At 28.8% G+C, this 23,923-nt stretch overlaps 2 protein-coding genes across 3 annotated transcripts in view; one reads left to right on the forward strand and one right to left on the reverse strand.

The window, feature by feature from the left end:
- LOC101236989 (uncharacterized) overlaps window positions 1–17,310 on the forward strand; it is a 127,051-nt gene extending 109,741 nt beyond the window's left edge. For both annotated transcript variants that reach the window (XM_065804152.1, XM_065804151.1), the window contains exons 27-33: window positions 1,225–1,544; window positions 9,207–9,402; window positions 9,631–10,269; window positions 10,456–10,734; window positions 15,210–15,479; window positions 15,764–15,907; window positions 17,022–17,310. In XM_065804152.1, the coding sequence (XP_065660224.1) occupies window positions 1,225–1,544; window positions 9,207–9,402; window positions 9,631–10,269; window positions 10,456–10,734; window positions 15,210–15,479; window positions 15,764–15,907; window positions 17,022–17,248 (2,075 nt within the window). In that variant the 3' untranslated portion in view covers window positions 17,249–17,310. The remainder of the gene's footprint in view (window positions 1–1,224; window positions 1,545–9,206; window positions 9,403–9,630; window positions 10,270–10,455; window positions 10,735–15,209; window positions 15,480–15,763; window positions 15,908–17,021) is intronic.
- Window positions 17,311–19,854: 2,544 nt separating this feature from the next.
- On the reverse strand, window positions 19,855–21,111 carry LOC136083533 (general transcription factor II-I repeat domain-containing protein 2-like). The gene is made up of 3 exons (XM_065802936.1): window positions 21,087–21,111; window positions 20,727–21,028; window positions 19,855–20,655 (listed from the first exon to the last, which is right to left on the reverse strand). Exons 1-3 carry the CDS (start codon window positions 21,109–21,111, stop codon window positions 19,855–19,857), a joined length of 1,128 nt encoding a protein of 375 aa, XP_065659008.1.
- Between the last annotated feature and the right edge of the window lie 2,812 nt (window positions 21,112–23,923).

Genomic DNA, 23,923 nt, shown 5'->3' on the forward strand with positions numbered 1-23,923 from the left:
TTGTAATTAATAATATTTGTAGGTTAATGGATTGTTATGCAATATAAATTCCTATATAAATTCAGGTTAAATTTTGTAGAAGTGATAGTTTCATTTAGTAAAGTTTGATTTAGTAAATCAAATCAAATCAAGCAAAGAATCACAATGAAAATTGAAACTTTGTGTGCTTGCTCTGAATGTTTAAGACAGTTTACTGCTTTCCAAGCAGATCGAATATGCCAACTGTACAAGAACAAGATCAGTATCAGTAATTCTCGGGTACCACAAGTATTCTGCGTTATGTATAGAACAATCTTGTGCAGGAAACAAGAGGGGAAATTGTTAGTAATTATGAATTTTAATGTTGCATGTAAAAATATTGAAGATTATTTTAATAAAAGAGTATATTAAGCTATTTTGAATAAATTTCTTATAGAAAAAATCAAAAAGCATGTCTTACAATTTAATCAGATCCTATTTGGTGGTAATATAATTTGAAAAATAGGGTTTATATACTTATTTTTTCACTTTGTTTTGAAAGTCAATGTATTTAAGAAGGTTTCAAGGGTCAATAAAAATTATGTAACAAAAACATTTTTTTTTTGTTTTAACAACTAATAGTCATTTTTCCAGGTTTTTCACTTTTTTAAACACTTTTTGTTGCATTTTTGCAGTACTTTATACTTTAGGAAATTTTGAGATATTCTATGCTTAATTCTACGCTTTGCATAAGCCAATTCAAACTACACTTCAAAAAGGAAACAATCTTTTCGTCTATAGAATAAAAATGGTAGCAATACAACAATTATTATAAAAATTGTTGGTATTACATAGTAAAACACTTGTGTAACCGTTATTTTAAAAATAGTGATCGAATATCACAGTAATTAGTTACATTTTGAGGTTTATGAAGCAAAAAACTAACAAAATATAAACTAAAACTGCCTTAAATTCTTAACCAATTAACCAATCCGACTAAAATTTTATCCAGAGTTTTGTGTGGCTATATGCTACATTTGCACCACTTTTTATCAAATTATATGTAGTGGTTTTCATTCTACAGGTGTTTTTATTGTCACACACACACACACACACACTATATATATATATATATATATATATATATATATATATATATATATATATATATATATATATATATATATATATATATATATTTCCACTCCCAAAGACTGTCAAATATATTACTTTATACTTATAAGTCAGTGTGAATTTACTTTTAAGGTAAGATGTTAGCTCATGATGAAAGTTGGCTCTACAGACCGAAAGATGAATCAACAATTTTTGAAAGAATTAATATTGATTTACAACCTCCTGATTCTTCTTTAATAGCAAAAATGAGAGAGAAAGGATTTAAGAATATGAAGATGTATGCAATCACACAAGAACTTGTTTTATATACTTTTTATGCAATTTTGGTGTTTTTTATTGGCTATATGACACGTGAGAATGTTGCTTTTTACCAAACTCGTAATGTGGAAGAGCTTTTCAACTTGCATTTGAGGTCAGGTGTATCATATCCAGATGGTACAGTTTTTAACCAGGTCAGTTTCGCAATTTATCATTACTTGTTTATTAAGATTATCTACTGATCAGTTTCTTTCAGAACAGATCAAGAAGTTTCAATTTTTTTATTAACAACTTGTTGTTTCTCCTAATTTTTTAAAATGGCTGTCTGTTTCTCCTAGGCATAAAATTCCTACTAAAGAACTATTAATACTAATCTCTGCTCTCTTTTTGTTTTTTTTTACTTTCTCTTTTATTTTTTATTTTTGTTTACTTACATGTATTTGCTATAATTGTATAGTATAAATTAGATTGTATAATTCATATATGTAGATAAGCAAAAAGAATATTGGTCAATTGACATTTTTTAAAATATGCAGAATGTATGCTTAGTTAGACAGTTATTAATTCTGGACTTTAAACTCTAGAGTTTGGGGCCTAAATTTTACATATAAGCATTTTTACGGATTAAAAAAAGAGTCGATCAAATGCAATTCTTTTAATCGGGGGTTATGATCCTCAAACAATTTTTAACAATTACAAATAAAAAATAAAAAACTTATTTGTAATTATTAAAAATTTAATACTGCTAACATTTAAAATATTTTGGAAAATAAGGAATTTTGTATTTCTCAAAAATATTGACTACAGCATGTTCAGATTTGCCAATTTTAAAAGCAAAAAGAAACAATAAATAAGTCAACAACATAGTTTGAAAACCATAAGTAATATAGTTATTTACAATACTTTGTAACAGGGATGTGGAGTCCCAAAAGGACTCTGGCTTTATATCTCTACTTTTTCGAAGTTTGTAGTGTCAAGAAGCTCTAAACATGTTTGTTGACTTATGATCTGCTATAAGAAAAAAATTCATGAGATTTAATGACATGAAACTTATTGTTTCTAAGCCCAGAGTCCTGGAGTCCCGGAGTCCTTGCCGCCATTATACCTACGAACTCTGGGTTCAAAAAATGATTGTTCCTCTAACCTTAAAGTCTTAATTTTTTTCCTATTAGTAGTCCATAAACTTATTTATATTTTTAGAGCTCCTGGATACCAAAAACTAGGATGAAGTAATCTTTTTGTCCAGAGTCCTTTTTGGGACTCCACATCCCTACTTTGTAATAAACTGTACTAACCTGTTAAAACAGCAATTTTTGTGTGTATTTTATACCCTTCCTCCCCCCCCCCCCCCACCCTCTTTGTTGTTTTTAAGTGGATGATATGAATTTCAGACAAGAAAGTGGATGTAATGAATTTCAGTCAAGAACTTGGCATGTAAATATTGTATCAAACTAGATGATAACCTTTTCTTTTTTGTTGTTGTTGTTGTTGTTGTTGTTTTTAATCTTGTTTTTTTTTTTCCAAAGGTTGCTCAACTGTCGTCATCATGTTCAAAAAGGTCTTGTACCAACTGTGTACGTTTTGGACTAGCTGAATTGTATCCTTGTGATTGCAAAATTGTAAAATAATCATCTGTCTTTTTAAATTTTTATGCATTTGAAAGAAACACCTGTTGCTTCCTTAAATTCTTTAACTAGTAGATATTTCCTGAAATACTTGGTTTGAAATGTATTTGATACAAGGCTCTTTTTATCCTCTGCTGCTAAGGACATATTTTTCCTGTATTCCAACAACTAAAGCATTATAAAAAAGCAAAGTTTTTCTTACTTCGTTAGACACACATACGTTTTGTAATAATTGCCTCATTTTAGATTAAAGTGTATTGCTCTTATTGATGTATTCCTCAACATTACTCCTTCACTATGAACTACTGTGCCTGCTAATGTATGTAAGGAAATAAAAGCTTAGCGTGCTTGTTCCCATACAACTAATAATAAGAATACTTTTAAATTTATTTAAGTATGAAGTCCAATAGAAATTCAAAAATGAAAATGTAGTGTTAAACACAGTATTTTTTTAAATACTGCGTTTAACACTACTATCATGTTCATCATTACATTTGTTGTTGTGGCAATACTTAATTATGTGATAGTAGTTTAATAATAGAGTGCTTGTCTTGTCATATGTGAGAATTTCTGAGTTCGCTCCCCACCATGTCTCTGGTAGTACTGCGCTCAAATTTGTATTTCGGAGTTAAAAAATTGTATTTCTGAGTTATATAGTTGAGAGAGGGTTGTAACCTTAATTAAAGTAGCCTCCTCAACTGTAATGGCCTTTATGGCCTTGAGGACATAAATGAACATTAAAAAAATGTGAGCTTATTTAATCTAAAAAAAAAACATTAAAAAAATGTTGTTTTTTTTAGATTATATGGGCCAATTTTTATATCAATGTTAAATTTTGTTCCAGATCTTTGATTTAGAATTCCAAACATTCTATTAAGATTCTACCAATCAAACGCACATCCCTTCCTTCAACATTATGAATAAGCTAGCTGATTTCAAGATAAGTTCACATTTTTTTAATGTTCATTCAAAAGTAGAAATATCTACTTAAGGGTAAGATATGCAATATAACCTTAGTGAGGTTAACCAAGGTAGAAAATTATATTACAGATAATTCAATTACAATAAATCATTTTTCATACAATTTTTTACCTAAAAGGTATAATTTTCCTTAAAAATTTCTCCCTTTTTTTAAAGAGTGTTTTATATTGTTTTTTTTATTGGTTTGACCTAATGTGGACTGTATATCTATTCATTTATATAAATAGATATACAGTCCACACTAATATATTTATATATGTATGTATACATATATATGCACTATTATTTATTAATGTATGTATACAGGCCCTATCAGAGGGGGGGCCACACGGGCCATTTGGCCTAGGCCTCGACCTAAATAGGGGCCTCCAAATTTTTTCGGAAATTTAATATATTTTTATTAAATTGTGATAACATGAGCAATTACATAAAATTTTAATCAATGTTGAGACAATATTTTAATATACTTAATTAGTTAATTATTAATACACATAATTATTATTTTAATTAAATTATTTGTGTTGTATTAAGTTTGTTCTGATATTTATTTTAATTCAGTCATTAATAATTGTTGTTTGCAGCAAGATCGAAAACTTTTAAAACTAATGTCATTGCTAAATTTAAACATGAAGAGAAAATTCGAAAGTGGTGCATCCAAAAGGCGAAAAAGACATAAAATTGAAGAAGAAACAAAGAGCCTAAAGTCAATAACATCATTTCTAAGACCACTGGAAAATCAAGCCAACCCAACACACGGTAAATCAGATATTGATATATCTGGAACTACATCTTCTGAAAAATCAATGTTACAACAAAACAAAAATCCCCAGATAGATACAAATGTGCAAGACATCTCAAATACAACTTGAGTCTCTGAATCTGGAATTACAGATTTAGAAAGCTTGGAATCAAATTGTGAAAATTCATCGATTCACCAAAGCAACAGTCAGCAGAGGGAAACAAATTTGCAAGCCATCTCAAATGATAATTGCATCTCTGATTCTGAAATTTCATATTCAGAAAGTTTGGACCAAAAATGTGAATCAGATTGTTCTAATATATCAAAATTGATTGTGTCTGACATTGGCACTGTTGACAAACGAAATATTACTCAAATGCAAGAAAGTTTCCAAACAAACTTTTTAATTCCAAACAATATTCCACGAGATTCTTATAATCACGCCTTTCCTACTCGTCTGAGATCAAAAATTCTTCCCAATGGTGAGATATGCACAAGAGATTGGCTTTGCTGGAGTGATGTGCAACAGTCATTCTATTGTGCACCCTGCTTTCTTTTGAACAAAAGTGATTCCAAGGTATCCACCTTTTCAGAACAGTTAGGTTGGAATATCACCAGGGGTTGGAGAAAGTTGAAAGACCGAATACCAGCACATGAAATGTCTGTATTACACAAACAAAACTATGACAAATGGAAATCAGCCAGTAGAGCAGCCATCAGAAAAAGTTCTATTGATAATTTACTAATAACAGAATTGTCAACTGAAACCAGTAATTGGACAAAACTTCTTGAGCGCCTTTTGAACGTCATTCTTTTTCTTTCTGAACGTGGGCTTGCTTTATTTGGTTCCAGTCAACACATTTATGAACCTGACAATGGAAACTTTCTCGGAATAATTGAGCTCCTCAGCAAATATGATCCAATTTTATCAGAGCATGTGAAAAAGGTCCATGAATCTCAACTGAACAAAAAGCGCTTACAAGTTCATTATCTGTCCACCCGGATTCAAAATGAATTTATTGAACTCTGTGGATCTTTTGTTTAAACCAAAATTATTGAAGAGATTCAAAACACCAAATATTTTTCAATTGTTGTTGATGCAACACCAGACTGCTCTCACAAGGAGCAAACAACTTTCATTATCCGTTGTATAAAAATTGATGGATCTAAATTTTCCATTGAAGAACAGTTTCTCTATTTTGACGATTACTCAAAAAAAACTGGAAAAGAAATTGCAGCAAGGATTCTTCACGTTCTAACTTAGTTGAACATAGATTTTAAACTGTGTACTGGTCAGGCATACGACAATGGTCCAAACATGGCTGGAAAATACAAAGGTGTGCAAGCAGTTTTGCTAGAAGAAAACCCAAACTGTATGTTTGCCAGCTGTGGAAATCACACTTTAAACCTTGTTGGTATTGACTGTGCTGAATCATGCAAAGAAGCAATTCTTTACTTTGGAATTGTGCAGCAAATGTACAATTTCTTCAGCAGTAGTCCACAAAGGTGGGAAATTCTCAAGCAACATGTACCTGCTTCACTACATGGTATTTCCAAGACCCGATGGTCAGCAAGGATTGAAGCAGTAAAACCAGTTGCCCGTCACTTGAATTCATTGAGAACAGCTTTAAAAGAGCTGCAATCTCTCAATCTCACAGTATCAGCTCAGTCAGAACTTCAGTCCATTCAAAAGTATTTGTCAAAATTTGAATGCATTGTAGTGTCATCTTTATGGATGAAGCTCCTCACAATGATTCACCAAACCAATCTTATAATTGAGGCAAGAAATGCAACTCTAGATGTTGAAATGGAAAACATTAAAAATCTCATGGACAGCATTCAACAGATTCGTGAAAAATGGGATGCTGTTCTGAGTGAGTCAAAATTAATTGCAATGAATATTGACATTTCACCAGAATTTTCTACCACTCGAAAGTTGAAAACACAATTTGATTCAGAACAGCACTATAAAATCAATGTATTTTCATTAGACACACATACGTTTTGATTCAGAACAGCACTATAAAATCAATGTATGTAATAATCGGCTCTATTCTAGCAGGTCTTAAACGTCGATTTGAGTCACAACAACAAATTTGTAGTATTTTTGGATTTCTTTGGCACTTCAACAAGATATGCAATGAAGAACTACTCAGTGCCACAACAAACTTTCAAAAAAAGTACCACAAGGAAATACTGTCTGATATTTCTGATGAGATAATCTTTCTGAAACAAATTTACTCCACAAACATTACATCAGATTGCAAACCAAAAGAATTGTTTCAAGAAATATTAGAACTTGGACTGTCTAGTGTTTTTCCTAACATATCAATTGCTTTGCGAATTTTTATCAGTTCGTCTGTCTCAGTGGCTTCAGGAGAAAGGTCTTTCAATGTGTTGAAACAAGTAAAGAACTATCACCGTTCAACCATGGGACAAGAACGCTTGAATGGACTTGCAATGTTGAATATTAACTGTGATATTGCAAGAAAACTCGATTTTTCAACAGTTGTCAGTGCATTTGCAAAAGCAAAAGCAAGAAAAGCATTTTTAAAATAAAATTTATTACTAATTTGCTGTTTTTTTATTTATTATGCAATGGCAGTTATTTTATGGTAAGGGCCTCAAAATTTGTAAATGGCCCGGGCCTCACTCAGTCTCTGAAAGGGCCTGTATGTATATATATGCACTTCCTTATCCTTAAGACTTTTTAACTAATTTAATTTTGCTGCAATTTGTTTAGTGGATGTTACAGTTTATATTTGCATTTTAGATCGTAACAAGATGGAATTTTTTTTAGTTAGTTACGTTAATGTTATTATTAATTTATTTTAGTTAGCTAATAGTTGCGAAATAGTTATATGTTTTAATGCTTGTTTAAAATATTTGTTTATGTGATAATGTGCATTATTTATATATTAAATATATAATAATTATTTATATAGTTATTTTTAGTTGTTAGTTAGATTTGTTGCGAGCTTTGTAATTTTTTAATAAGAGTTTATTTTCATGACGGCACTTTGATATAAATTCAGTTCTTTTACTTAGCAGTTCCTCAGGTTTTGGATACAATATAGTAGCAAATTTCTCATATACACATAGTGGGCACCTTTTGGAAATATTTGAGTAGGGGGTGTACAGACTTCAGAACAGACCATGTTAATGTAGGGGTTTCATTAAAACTATTTTTCAAATCCCAGACATAGTTTGATAGGGTGATGGACTTTTTGTAAAATGCACTTTTTTTGTCGATATAAGTTTTTTTTGTGAACACAAACCCTTATTTAATGTGTGTACTAAGACCCTTGCAGATTTTAAGACATATAATATCTTTAAACAGCAACACTTGTATTATTATGCATGAAGGACATTTATGGTCAGAAAAATAGGAAGGACATTTATGGTCAGAAAAATGCGGTAGTGGTGTAGTGGTAGAGCGCTCGCTTCATAAGCGAGAGGTTCCGAGTTCGATTCCCACCACGTCCCTGGTAGTATTTAAAAAATAAATAATCCATCGATCCAAAATCGATCGACAAATTGTCAAGATAATGCAAAAAAAAAAAAAAAAAGATTTTTATCAGCACCAAAAGCGTCAAAAAGTATGGAAAAAAAAAGGTGAAGTATTTACACTCAGTTGCATTTGAGGAATGCTAAAATTTGGTGGATGCAATGTTATGGTCTGGGGATTGATGGCTTGGAGCAAAACAGGAAAGTGGGAGTTTATTAATGGAATTATGGACTCTGAGGCTTATGTCAATATTCTCAATAGTTAGGAAAACATTTCTCAATAGTTAGGAAAACATCTTCCAACAAAACAACAACCCTAAGCATACATCAAAAAAGCAAAGAGTTTTTTATCCATAAGCAGATTAAGTTAATTAACCTGAATGGCCGGCTCAAAGTCCAGATCTCAATTCAATTGAACACCTGTGGGCTATTCTGGATCAAAAAAGTGGGACATGTTGGGATGTCTAAAGAGAAAAGAAGAGCTAAAGATCATGCTCCAAAATGCTTGGGTAAATATATATGACAAAGAAATTAGTTGAATCAATGCAGAATCGACTTCCAGAAGTCATAAAAACTAAAGGCGGTCCAAATAGATATTTAAATTAAAAAGAAATTAATTACTGGGAGAAATATTTATTCTTTTAAATTTTGTTTGGATACTTATTTAATGTTGAAAAGTTGCATAGTTTAAATGTATCATTAAGTTTTTAACAATTTAAGTTAATTATTGTTTTTTTTTCTTATTAAATCCCTAATTAAATTTGCTTTGATAATAGTTGTAAATTTTTTTTATCTTTATTCTTTTATCTTTTTTCTGAAAGAACCTGACAAAGTTTATTTTTCAATAAAATATTTTGTTCAGATACTTATTTCTCTGACTGTACTATTGCAAAACAATCACCTTTTTATTTATTTTTTTCTTCACTATTTTAAAAATTAAAGTGCACACTTTAGAAACTAAAAACACAAAAATACTTATTCCTAAAAATATTTTTTGCATATAGATTCAATCTTCACAAGATTTCTGGCCGTGGATGGAGGAGTTTTTTTTGGCACAAGTTTACCCTGAACCTTGGTATAACTTGAGTGCTTTCTATTCAAACACAAGTAAACAAAATTTTCCTGGAAAACTGTTTTTAAATGATCTTACCTCAAAGATTGTGAATGGAATACGAATTCGTCAAATTCGTGTGCAGCCAAGTAAGATATTTTATTAAATAATAATAAAGTTATATCAAGATTGTAATTATTATCATCATCTTCATCATCATCATTATTATCATTATTAATGAAGAAAGTAATGGTATGAGTTAATATTAAACACAATAAGTTTTAACTTACAATAAACTTAGCGATACGATAAGGTTTACTTATAATAAAGAAGCAAAATAAAAATTGTTTTTTTTTTTTTAATATATAATTTTGTAGATTCCTGCATCAAAGCTGTAACAATGTCTGATTATATAAAATTGAACTGTTTATCTCCATATAATCCTACAGTTGAAGAAACTCGAGATTTTTATTTTAATTGGTCACTTCCAATTAAATACAAATCAGCAATCAACCCATCAACAATGCCATGGAGGTATCAAACTTGGCAAGATCTTGATGGTTATCCATATGCTGCTAATTTAGATACTTACTATGGCGGAGGTTATGTTATAGAAATCTTTCCTAAATGGAAGAACCAGGATATAATAAATCAAGCAAAAGATTTCAGATGGATTGACAGGCAAACACGAGCTGTAATAATTGAGTTTGCTCTATTTAATGCTGCTACTAATTATTTTAACATGGTTACTATGCTTCTGGAGTTCCCTGCTTCTGGTGGAGCTATTCCTAACTTCTCAGTACTTACTTTTAAGTTGTATACTTCAACGAAAGGAACTGGTGTTGCTATGTTGGGTTCACAAATATTGTTTATTTTTGTGATGTTTGTATTTGCTATTCGTGAGTATCGTTTTTTATATAAAACAGGATGGAAGTATTTTTATGAATTTTGGAACTTGGTGGAGTTTGCATTAATTCTATTATCAGTTATAGCAGTTGGCTTTTTCTTTTTTAAAGGTTTTTTTTATTTATTATTTCATTTTTATTGTTTTTCCTTTTGTTTATTCCCTTATTAATGTTTATTGACACTTTTTATTCTTCATTATTTATTATTTGTTAAATGATGATATTTGTTTATAAATTTTTTTGAAAAACAAAAATCATCTGGTTTTATGTTGTTGTTTTTTTTAAAAAAAAATAAAGATCATCTGGCCAAGGTGTTATTAGAACGAATGCCTGCTAAGAAACCACAGTCATTTATCAACTTTCAGTTTGCTTCTTACTGGGATTTAACATATGTATACATTGTATCACTTATTGTTTTTTTTGTGACTTTGAAGTTTATTAAACTTTTACGATTCAACTGCCGTGTTTCAATGTTATCGTCAACTTTGAAAGCTGCGTGGTATCCATTATCAATGTTTGGAATTTTATTTTTCATCATTCTGTGTTCAGTTGTATCTTCTTCTAGCATTGTATTTGGTAAAATTTAGTTTGAATTAAAATTTGTGATTATAAATACGCGGTTTTTAATTTTTAATTCTGGTTTAAAGTTTATAAAAAAATTTTGAACTAAAAATAAATTTAAAACAAAAGTTTCAAATAAAATGATTTATTTTTAAAATAATTATTTTTTTTTTCAATTATTTATTTGTTTCTGCAACACACTGATTGCATACAGGTTACCGATGAAGCTGTTGTGTCAGGTGGACATGGGAGAAGTGAAAAATCTAAAAGGATAGATATCCAAAGGAGTAATGAAACATAATAATGCAAGATATTAAAAATGTGTCTAAATAATTTTTAAAATAATTTTTATTTTAAATCCTAAAAATACATTTTAAAAAATAAATTTTTTTGAAATTATCATTTTAATTTTTTTTTCTCCATTAAAGATGCACCAGAGTATTCTGGATTTTAATTAAATGCATTGCAGTTAACTTTAACTCTCTGATGTCAAGTGTTGCATTTTATTTTTTTTTCATTTTAAAAAAAAATAAAGCAATCAGGAAAACTTAAAAAAAATTTGCTAGCAACTAATGAGAAAATTGCTCAAATAAACTATATTTGGTATTAGCATACTCTAACTGAGTCCTCTTCTTTACATCTTCTTGGATTACTGTTTACTACTGAGTTTTCATGGAAACCATATATACAATCGATTGGTAAATGAGCATCAGCTAAGGTTGCTTCTCTTTTTCATGCTCGCCATTTTTTCTCTCTTATTTGTCCCTGTATGGAAAACTGTTTTCATATTTGGACTAATTCTTCTAATAATGCGTTTTCTCTTCTAGACAAGGTCCAAAAACGCATTGTAAACATAGTTGGACCTGCTCTTTTCTACAAATAATATCATGGTCACTGCTCAAAGGAGCTATCATCTCTAGTTCCATCAACTAAAACTCAATCTCGCTTGACTCGTCATTAAGCAGTCTCATTTTTTTACTGTATCTGTCCCTGCATGCTCTAAAAGCTTTTAAAAGTATAGTTTTTTGCCCCGCACTTCAACGCTTTAGAGTCTTCTGTCAACCATTTCCTTGCTCTATAACTTTTTTTCTAGTAACTCCCAACTTAGCAGTGGTTGCTTGCAGCCCTGTTTGGTATGAATCAGAATAAAAAAAATAAATACTGGTTTGAAGTTGCAAATTTTTTTCTGACTAGTGAAAATGGATTTCTTGTCATTTTTCATTTTTTCTCCAATAAACAATATAATCTTTTTTCTTCAACTGAAGCTTTTTCATGGTATCTGTAATTCATTCTTTTCTAGTGAGTTAAAAAAGTTCAATTTTTTTGCTACTACATTTTTTTCTTTCTGAAAACTGCTAACAACTTTACATCCTAATCTTCTGTATTTTTATGATCTACATGATGAAACCACTTAATCTTGATCTACATGATGAAACCACCTTAATCTTGATCTACATGGTGAAACCACCTTAATCTTCTCTGATGCGTCTTTACAAATACAATCATTATTTTCTAACTTACGTCTACAATTGTTGCTGTTTTTCTTATCTTCTAGAGTTGCACCACGAATCCATCTAATCATTGTTTTCTCTATTCTATCAAGATGTTGGACTTCAATCAACCTTCATTGTCTGTTTTTGGTGCTATACATCATGAAACTCTAGATATATTGTTGTATAATGGTTGTATAATTTTACTTTAATCTTTAATGATGCATCTGTTGCTGTTAAAAATGGACATAATTTTCTGAACTTACACCAAACACACCTCACTTTTGCTCTTGATATTCCATCAGATTCACCAGCTTATCAAATTATCTAATTCAAAGTATCTCAGAAATCTTTTTTCTGAGTTTCAAATTGAATCAGAGTTTATCTTAACACTCTATTTTTCAATTTTTTTCAATTTTTTCTGAGTTTAACAAAACTAGATCTTTGTAAATCCAAACTTACAAACTGTACAAATGGCTCACAAACTGTACAAAAGAGTTTGCTTAAAAACTGTACAAGAGAGTTAACTTGCAAACTGAACTAATTGCTTAGAAACTTTCTAAATCTATTGCTTACAAACTATACAAAAAAGTTAGCTCTATAGTTTTAGCAAGATTGCGCTAATGCGCAGTGGGCCAATAGGTGCACAAATTTAAAAAAATCTATGTATAAAAACTAAATTTTTTTGTCTAAGAAGATATGTTTTAAATATTATATTCATTATTTTTTTATATAAATTTAATAATATTACAATATTACAGGCCTTGTTAAGAAGCGTTACGCAGCTCGCATTTTGCTTGCGAAAAGGCGATTTGCCTACGCGTTCAGCAGTTTTGCGCTACGCAAAAACTTATCTTTTAGAATATTTAAATTATCTTTTGATTGTCGTTAACGTTAATTCAGAAGAAATAAAGTAAAAGCATCTAACCGCAATTGTAAACTAATAGATTTTTTGTTAAAGAAACAGTTTGTTAAATAATTTTTTTGTTGTTGTTAAAAATTAGTTAAAAAAAATTAAGTGTTTTAAGTTTTATCTTAAGGAATTAAATATATAATTTTTTTTAAATATAAAATTTATTTTTAGTCATAATAGTTTAAAAAATGCACGATTCATTTTGATGTAAATATTTTATTAATAAGATATTTTGTTTATTGTTAATTCAATAACGTAAAGTTTTAACGACGTTCGTTTAATTTATGAAAATAAATTATGATCACGAATATGTTATCGGTAACTGATAAACAACAAAAAATAACTCTTTCTTGTTTAAAAACATTAAAATGAGTTCACATATTAAATAAGAAAAAATGTATTAACAGTTAATAAAATAACCAAAAACCAAATATAAAATCATAAGAAAATAAACAAATATTTTACGTTTCATGAAAAAAATATTTTTTTCAAAATAAAATTTAGGTTATATTTGAAAAAAATAATAAAAATGATTTTTTAAATAAGAACTTAGATTTTATTTGTAACTTTTGTTATAGTGAGAAAAAAACAAACTGTATGATTTTTAACGCGTTAATAAAATAACTTTAATTACAATGCGGTACTTGAAAAGACGCGAGTGACGCAATATAACTTCTAACGATGCAAAATATATTTGATGAGTTGAGTAACTTAGAAATGCGTTGCGCGTTTTCGCTACGCAGCGAAATCTCGTAACAAGGCCTGATATTAATACATTTACATATACAAAAAAATATATATATTCATAAATTTATACTTAAATATATAAAATACTATATTTAAATACAATAGTATTGGAAATATAGAAAAGTATGTGCTCTATTATGCCTTTATCTCTTATGCATTTTTAAAGGCTACATACAAATACATATCTCATAAAATGGTAAAAATTTATAAAGCATAATTCAGATTGGATTGGGAAAGCATTTAATAAACAGTTTCAATAAATCAGTCAAGGAAAACAAATCATTAAAAGTTAGAGTTTGTTACTTATTATTTCTGTTTTATTCTAATCTATATTTTCATCGTCTGCTCTGTATTGCAGACCAATAAAATTCTCATTTCAAAGAAATGCTGAATTTGAAGAATCAGTTTTCGACAATTTGATTAAAAGCTTGTTTAAAATTTCTCAACATTTAGTGAGAACTTAGGTTTACAAAATTAAAATAACCATAATGGATGGCAAAGTTACCACAGCATTATATACTGCAATACATTTTCTCAGTGTTCAAAAAATAGAAAATCCAAAACAGGTTTTACCCTATCAATCTATCACACCCAACCACACCCTATCACACCCTATCACACCCTATCATCCTAAAAAAAATGATAAAATAAAAGTATTTTACTTTTCCGACCATCAAGAATAATATAAGTTATATATATAGTTATAAGTTATTAAGATATAAGTAAAGCTAAGAAATAAAAAGAGGATAAACAGTAAGTAAAAAGTTGTTTTTTTTTAAGTTATTGAATTATATTGATTTCTTAGCATATTTACATTGTATAATTATTGGTTACAAATAATATCAATATCTGGTTATATGCAGCAATATCTGTTATATGCAAAATACTATTTTTTATAATTAATTTAAGATCTTTAACATCATGAAATATTGTGTAAATAATTAAGTAAAACAAAATGACATTAAAAAACAGTTATTAACATAAAAAAAAAAACAGTTATCACAAATTATAGAGCTATGGCATTTTTTACTGAAATTTTAACTCAGCTCTAAACTGTTTAAGGTATTTATATTACAATCGACACGAAAAGAAGCTGTGTCATATACAACTGTGTTTTTTCATATACAGCGCATTTTTAACTTGTAGAAACTTTTAGCATTTGGTTTAATATTTTTTTATTTTTATTATTTAGTTAATTGTTTTAAAGTGTGTTTAAATTAATTTTAATTAACTTAATGATAAAGAAAGTAAGAACAACTTTTTAATATGGGTTAGACAATAGTTTATATTAATATTTATAAATATATTGTTAATAAAATATTTCAAAATAATTTATTTAGGTATTTTGCTGGATGGGTATCAAACTTACTTTAAAACAGTTGCATCCATTATTTCATTATTGTTAGGAAAATTTAGTTACGGTCAATTTGAAAATGCTAACGCTGTTCTTGGTCCAGTATTCTTCTTTGGTTTCAATGTCATGGTTAATTGGATCATTATGAATATGTTCATATCCATTCTAAACGATGTTTTTGCAGAAGTTCGTGCAAATCTTGAATACCAAAATAATGATTATGAGATGGTGGATTTTATAATAGAGCATTTCAAAGGTTTTTTTTTATAACTATTTTGTTTTTATAACTTTGTGCCCTCTTTATTTTTTTTTTTTTTTTGTTTGTTTGTTATAAATAAGTTAAAATCACTAATTTCTTACTTTATTTTTACTTTATTTATTTTAAATAAAAATAAGTAAATCTTGAACATCTGAAGTTTTTAATTCCATTGCTCAGAGTTTCTAATAGGTGGACACATTTGTTCACATGAAACGGCCTCATTACTAATGAGGTGTTGTTTTTGTTTGTAATATTTCAAAGTTATATTCATTATATTTAAGATTGGCTTGGATGGCGTTCTTTGAAGGAAACAGAGTTAAATAATGAAAGTATAGTTTCCAAGTCTAAAGTCGATCTTTTGTCAGTATCCTCTTTACGGAAGTCAAAGCTAAACAAGAAACTGTTTGAAGCTGATTTCAAAGAAGGTAACAAATAATGTAAATGCTTCTTTTTTGATGGAAGAAGCATTAAGTGATTCCAATAAATTTAGATCAGTTTAAATATGTTCAAAGGGAATTCATTATCTTTGGTTGTATAGGCGTATACACAAATAAATATAATAAAATGGTGTTGCTATAAAATGTCTCTCAGAAATTATCATTTAATTAATAGGCTATTACTAACATATTGACCTTAAACACTTAACCGTTTGTATTTATTTAATATTGACGTAACAATTTTGAACATAAAACGTTTATGCAAGAACCTAATTTGGTTTTGAATTTGCATTATTACAATTTTTGATTACCGTTTTGATTACATCAAGTTGTTTGTCCGAATATCAATACAATAATGAATTTTGCTACTCAAAATGATTTTATTTTAAGAACGCCATTAGATGTGTTAATCATAAAAGATTAACTTTTTTCTCTGTCCAATCCTCCCTCCGTTTAATAATTCTGAAAAAATGTAATTTCCTAATATTTTTACTTTAATAAATTTTTACTTTCTTCAAAAGTGTTAAATGGAATAAAATATTCATGAATTTAAATAAAAAAACAAAATTTTCTCCAGCAATTAATTAAAACGAAATAAATCAAAACGAAACCAACCAGAAAACTTTTTTTTTTGTTTCGAATAAAAAGTAATTTTGCTGTAGAGAATTTTCTTTAGAAATATAATTTCTTTCGCGAGTTAAGTTTCTATTGCGTTATCGATTACTTTTAGTTAGTATTAATTTAAATGCTGAAGCCTTTAAGCCGTCGAAAAAATTTGTATTAGAAAATATTTCCCACCCTCCTGATTATTAAACCCCCTCTCCCCTCTTCCTCCCCCACTTCATTTTATCGGTAACAATCTTTCGTACGGTAATACTCTAGGTTGAATTTGTATAATCATTATTAAGTAACTGCTATAAGCAGTGATATAATGTACATATTACAATTTATTTATTTAAGAAAAAAATGAAATCCTTTTCTCCGCGTTTAGGTATAATAATTATTAATGTTATATATAACACAATATAAAATGTTGCTTACGTTTAGTCGAAAATATAAAATGTTGCTTGTGATTGGTCGATAATATGTCGTTTATATTTAGTCCAAAATGAAATGTTTTACGATATCGATTCGACAAATACACTGCTTGATGAAAAACTTTCGAAATACGATTATTTGCTGAGTGAAGATGAATTTGATGCTGAAATTGATAAAACGATTAACAAGTTTATAAATTGTACGAATCAACATTATTTTAATGATGCGAAAGTAGTTGAAGAAATAATTGAATTAGTTAAAAAGGAAAGTGAAAGCGAGTTCAAGATTTAATCGCGTATTTTAAAGCACCAAATGTTAAAATTATTTTTATGAATAAATATCAATAATTAAAATGTTACTAATTGTTTCTTTTTTAATATTAATCTTTGATATTTATTTCAATTTTTGCATGAGTTTTTCTTTGATATGATAATAAATTTTTCAACTATATCATTATCTATTGTAAAACAGTACCGGATTAAGATTTGGGGCTATTTTAAAGCAGGAGGCCTTTTTCCATGTCAATAATCAAAAATTTCTTTTTAAAATTTTCTTTTGAAAGTATCTTTTTTTTGAATTGGGGTCTTCAAAACTGCGGGGCACGGGGCTATATTCCCCCGAACTCCCACCTTAATCTAGCCCGGATTGTAAACACGTGTTTACAATGTATAAAAACCTGTACAGGTTTTTATAAAGTTAACAGTACAGTTAATTTTTTAAAATTTTGTATCAAGGATGTATTGTGTATCTTGTTTTCAAAACAATATAAAACTACAGAATTACCCAGTATATTTTAAAATGTATGGCTTTGCAGGTATTCAAAATACAATATTTATTAAATTTATTTTAACAATAAATCGTGGTTTATTAGTTTAAGAGTGCACATAAACGTTTTATGACAAACAAAATAATGACCTAAACATTTCATAGCAAATAAAAATATATCATAAACGTTTAATGACATACGCAAACATAACATGAACGTTTTATAACAAACGAAAACATAACATAAACGTTTCATAGCAAACGAAACACCCTACTTCTTCCCTTTTTTACACACTTTTTAAAGTAAAATGTTGAGTTAAAGTTGGAAAAAATTTCTTCTAAAGCTTTATATTTAATTTAAAGCATTTATATAAAGTAATAACTTTCGAGGTTGCCTGTATTTTAATTATGTGCGTTTTTCGGCTTCTACTGAAAAATAAAAAGTTTTCTTAACATTAGCAGCAGATCATTAACCTGGAAGGTGTGTGTCGGAATAGTGTCGCAAATTTTTGATTGTCGCAAATTTTTGATTGTCGAAAATGTGAAAAAGGAATAGTGTCGCAAATTGTCGCATGATTGATTGTCGAATAACAGTATAAGGAATAATGTCGCAAAGGAGTTTAATGAATACTGTCGAAAGCAAAAAATCGGAATAGTGTCGCTAATAAGTTTAAGGAATAGTATCGAAAACAAAAAAACGGAATCAAAGTCACCATTTTTTGGAAATAATAGGTATAATAAACATAAAATTAAAATAAATATACATTCGTATTAAATGTTTTCAATAAGATATATAAATCAAACAAAAATGTTGATGATATTTTGACAATATCATGACAAAACGTTTATCGCAGCAAAAACTTCGAATGGAACTTTTACACTTTTAAACGTGAATAATTTTTCAATTAATTGCTTAGAAGTCATAGTTTTTATATAAATGTTGATCAAGATAAAAAAATTTTATCTAGCCGTATAAAATTTATAAGATTTTAGGTGTCAAAATAGACCCTTTTTTGCCCATAAAATTGTCCCAAAAGGGATATTACTGATCAACTTGGTTTTTTTTACGCCCACCTATAGACTGTGTACTTTTTCTCTGGCGAATTTTAGCATTATACTATTTTTGTCTGGGTTTGACCCTATTTTTCTCTAATTCTCTCCGACTACAATTCCGTTTTTGCTATTTGCGACACTATTCTGTTTTTACTATTTGCAACACTATTCCGTTTTTACTATTTGCGACACTATTTCTTTTATTGTTTGTGACACTATTCCTTTTTTTTGTTTTCGACATATTCATTAAATTCTTTTGCGACACTATTCCTTTTTATTTATTTTCGACACTATACATTAAATTTATTGCGTCACTATTCCTTTTTTTTTTGCGACATTAGGCCTATTTAATATATGAGACACTATTCCGAAATTCATTTTATGACATTATTCCTGTCACCCACCTGGAGGGGTGTAACTGTCAAGCTTGTTTCCAAAAAACAGTAAGTTGCACATTAAAGCTCATCATCATAGGATCCTAAAAATATAAAAAATCAAATCATCGACTAACATCCTCATGCTTTGACCACTTCTGATGAAAAAGTAGCAGATACCTTCATCATTAATAACAGGCAAGGACGCTTCTAAGTAATAATCATATTGGTATTTAGAGTTAAATTGAAAACTATTGAAAAAAACAATAGTTTTATTTTTTAGAACCTTCCAGCACAAGGCAGTTTTTCAAGGATGCCCCTGTTATATGATTTATTGTAGTTTTGTTTCAGCGAAACTACAATAAATCATATAACATCTACATCTACAATATCTGATACATTATCTACAATATTATTAAATTATTAACCAAATTATTGAGTCAAAAATTATTAACAAACTCAAAAACTTAAAAAATCAATTTACCCAAACTTCTATGGCGCATGTTTTAAATGCTGCACGTTTTAAAAATCTGAATGATCTCATGAAAGAAACCCTTTGACACAAATTACCCTTTCATGCTACACAGTTTAGTGGAAATGACCGTCACAAACGCTTGACTTCTTGAAACTTTTAGCTCAAACTGATGCAGGTTTCCAAGTTTTGCCTATCATTAAAATGTTTTAAAAATATGAGGCAGTCTCTTCTTACTTTGGCAACAAATTGGAATCAAGATTTGAAGAAAAAATTGATACGTTTAGAGATTCTTTCCAACAGTAGCAATGAACAATTATTTCCACATCCATTGGCGAAAATACAAGCGGCCCATCAATCATCCATAATATAGAAAAAAGATACGTGCGTTGTGCACGTAAATGCAATGAAGATAATTTTGAAAATGATTTTTCTATTCGATGAAATTCGAATACATTTCTAACTGTCTCAGCTTTGATGGAAAATGGATGCGCAAATAAGTCTAACTCATTTTTTTCCTTTTTAAAATCACAGAATCTTGTGTCGAATTCATCAATTAATTTTAAAATAAGAGTACAATATCTTTCAGAGTCAATTGTATTAATATTTCTTTCTGATAATGCCTTGAAATGGACAAGTACTTTAGAACTTAAATGTTGTTTCAGAAGTTTTAATTTTAAAACAAATGTTTCTACATTTTCAAACAACTTACTAATAAGTTGATCTTTACCCTGCAACTTAAGATTTAATTCCATTAACATCCGAGTCATGTCAATCAAAAATGCCAAATCATTCAGACAGTCAATATTTTCAAGCAAGCTTGTGTCTTTCCCTTTAATTTTTAGAAACAGCACTATTTCAGGTAATAGTATCCAAAATCTTTTCAGAGTAGCAGCTCGAATAAGCCATCTAACCTGGCTGAAATAAATTACATCTTCAGCCTCACTACCACAACCTTCAAGTAATTGTTTGAGCTGTCTGTGGTTAAGGCCACGACTTCTTATAAATCTCCAACACTTTTGCACATAACTGCTCTTGGTGTATAATGCAGTGATATGAAATAATTGACACCACAGAGTTTCTTTTCTTGTAATTCAAATTTTACCAATGTTTTTTTCACTTCAGAGAGAATATCTTCTCCTCTTGTTGTGTCCTTCACATGATTAATATCTAACAGTTCTTCAATTACTTCAAAGTTACTAGTTATACCTCTAACAAAAATGGCTAGCTGAGCAGTATCACCTCTGTCTGTTGATTCATCCAGTGCCAGACTATAGGCTTCACATTTATTTAATTTTTCTTTTAATGATAATTCAATATTTTTTGATAGATCTTCAACTCTTCTAGCCATAGTCTGGTGTGAGAGGCTAAGATCTTTAACAGTAGGTGTTTTTTCAGGACATATCTCTTTACAAAATATTTTTAAACAGTTTTTTTAATAAATCTCCAGTACAAAAAGGTTTACCACTTTTTGCAATAGCTTCTGCCATTAAAAAACTTATTTTGGTAGCACTGTAAGAGCTAATCACTTTAGTTTTCATCACTGATTGTTGTGCAAGAAAAGTTTTCTTCAACAATTCAATCTTATCAATTCAAAATTGGCCTTTAAATTTGTCATAACTTACAGGATGTTTTGTAGTGTAGTGCCTGTTCACATTATAACTTTTACACACGGGAATTTTCTCCAAACAAATTAGACATATAATAGAATTACTTTGTTCATGTACAAAATAGTCAGTTGTCCAAGAAGAATTAAATACACGACCCCCATGACCGCTTTCAGTATCTCATCTACGTCATAGACTGACGAGAGCCACCTTCTGGCCCGCGGGCCACGCGTTGGACAACCCTGCCCTAACAACACTCATAGCAATGGCGAGTTAAGGTTAGAAATAAATAAAAAAATAAAAAAATCTTAGAGCAAGTAAGAAAAGGATGATAAATACAATGATGAAGAGGGACAGCATTTTAAAAAAGGGGGGATTCAGCCTGTTTTTAAAAGTTTGTATATTCAATATTCTAAATTTTATATGCATTTTTGTTCGGTTTTATACTTCTAATTTTCTGGCGAAGAGTGTAAGAGCTGTAATTGTCCAACCGACTTCAAATTTGTCAGAGATTCATTATAATGAGATTTATGTGTTGAGATAAAAAAAAGTTAAGCATAAATTTTTGAAAAAACAAATTTTTGGTCATAATATCAGAAATTTGATATCCATAATATCAGAAATTTGAAGAAAATCCAACTAAAGAATTTAAGAAAGTCTTACGAAGCTTTAAATTAAAGAAATTTTCAACAAAAAATTTTATCTCAGGACATTTATAATGATAAAAGAATAATCATAGAAAAAGCAATGAAATTGAATATTTTTATAAATGAAGATTATAGTTTTACTACTCGTAAAATACGGAAAGAACTTTTTGAGCAGGCCAAGCAGCATCGACAATATGGCCATTAAGCTAAAATCGTGTACAATAAACTTATTGTTCATAAATTTAAAGAAAACACCACAAAGTAGTTGTTAATGCGACGCACCGAAATCGACCGCTGCGCAACTGTCAATTTGATGCCTAGAAGTGAGTAAGCAGTTTTAAATTTTTGATTTAATTCATGGTAATTTATGTATATATTTTTTTGAAATCTTTTTAAATTATTCGTTAAAAATGGCAACGCATTCTGAAAATTTAGACCCTTTTGAGAGTAATCTTGTCTGAAGAAAACATAAATATTTTTCAAGAAACCCAAATGAACCCAAATGACACATATATTGATCCTTTTGATTTTAAAATAATAAACATTGTTCTTTTTCAATTTTACTTATAAACATTAGAAGCATGCTGCAAATTTTTGAAAAACTAAAAGAATTTTTAAATTTTATAAATTACAAGTTCGACGTCATAGCTCTTTCAGAGACTTGGCATGACTTTGAAAGTTCTCTTGAACTAAATTCTATTTTTAACTTGCCATTTTATAAATTTAAATAAATTTTATACTTATTAGTCAACCAAGAGAAAATGGAAAAAAAAGGGTGGAGGGTTAGGGCATTATGTTTCAAAAAAGCATGATTTTAAGATAAAAAACATACTATGCTTCTCAAGCGATTATGAAAGCATATTTATTAAAATTATAAATAAAAAAGTTCGAAATATTTTAATTGGGTGCGTTTATCGTCCGCCAAGTGGTAAAATTAAACCATTTGAAACTTTTATCAAAAATACAATTGAAATATAAATATAGAAAATAAAACGCCGTATGTCGCTGATGACATAAACCTCGATGTTCTAATTAGAACATTTTCGGAAATTTTAAATAACTTTGCTAAGTTATTCAAAATTTCCCAAAATAAAATCTTTTTTTGATATGCAACTTAAATTTAATGTGTTTTCAGCAATTAATAAGCCAACGCGAGTGTCAATAACTTCGGCAACAGCAATAGACAATATTCTTATTAATAGTTACCTGGAAATGGACATTGAAACCGGGATTTTTATGACTGATATAAGCGATCACTTTTAAATATTTATAAAAGTAAGAAATTTAAAAACCACGTCTCTGAACCAAAAGTTATAAATTTGAAAAAACGCAATCTCAAAACATGTAATACTAATGAATCATCAATTAGACTAAAACAAGAAATGTGGTCTAATGTGTATAAAAGTCAGGACATTAACAAAGCTTTAAATAGTTTTTTAAATAAGTTTCTAGAGTGCTTTAATGAAACCTGTCCTCAAGAGGACATACAAATTAAGACAAAAGCGCTAATTCGTGGATAGATAAATCGCTTATAAAATGCTCAAAGAAGAAACAACAACTCTACAATAAATTTCTAAAAAATAAAAACAGTGATAATGAAAAAATTAGCAAAAAATAAATAAATTTTTATCAAAATCTTATTAAAAATGCTAAAAAAAATTACTACAGTAATCAAATCATTAAATGCAAGTTTGATAGTAAGAAAACATGGTCCGTCATTAATGACATAATGGGAAGAAAAAATATATATTTAACTTCTTTACCAAAAAGAATTAATATTGATATCACTGACATATTCTGCAAAAAACAAATCTCGCAAGAATTTAACAAATATTTTCTAAAAATTGGTCCAAACTTTTCTGATAAAATAATTTCAAAATCTGATTCATTTAAAAACTACCTAAAACCCACAAATAACGCTATCGTGTACGATAATGAACTTAACTATAAAGAATTTGAAGAAGCGTTTTCGATGAATTATCTAATAATATAGTTATCTTCGACAAACTTAGCCTTAGCAGATCTCTGATTCTTATACTAAAGGTCTC

This window comes from Hydra vulgaris, chromosome 08 (genome assembly GCF_038396675.1).
Source record: "Hydra vulgaris chromosome 08, alternate assembly HydraT2T_AEP".
Lineage (NCBI taxonomy): Eukaryota > Metazoa > Cnidaria > Hydrozoa > Anthoathecata > Hydridae > Hydra > Hydra vulgaris.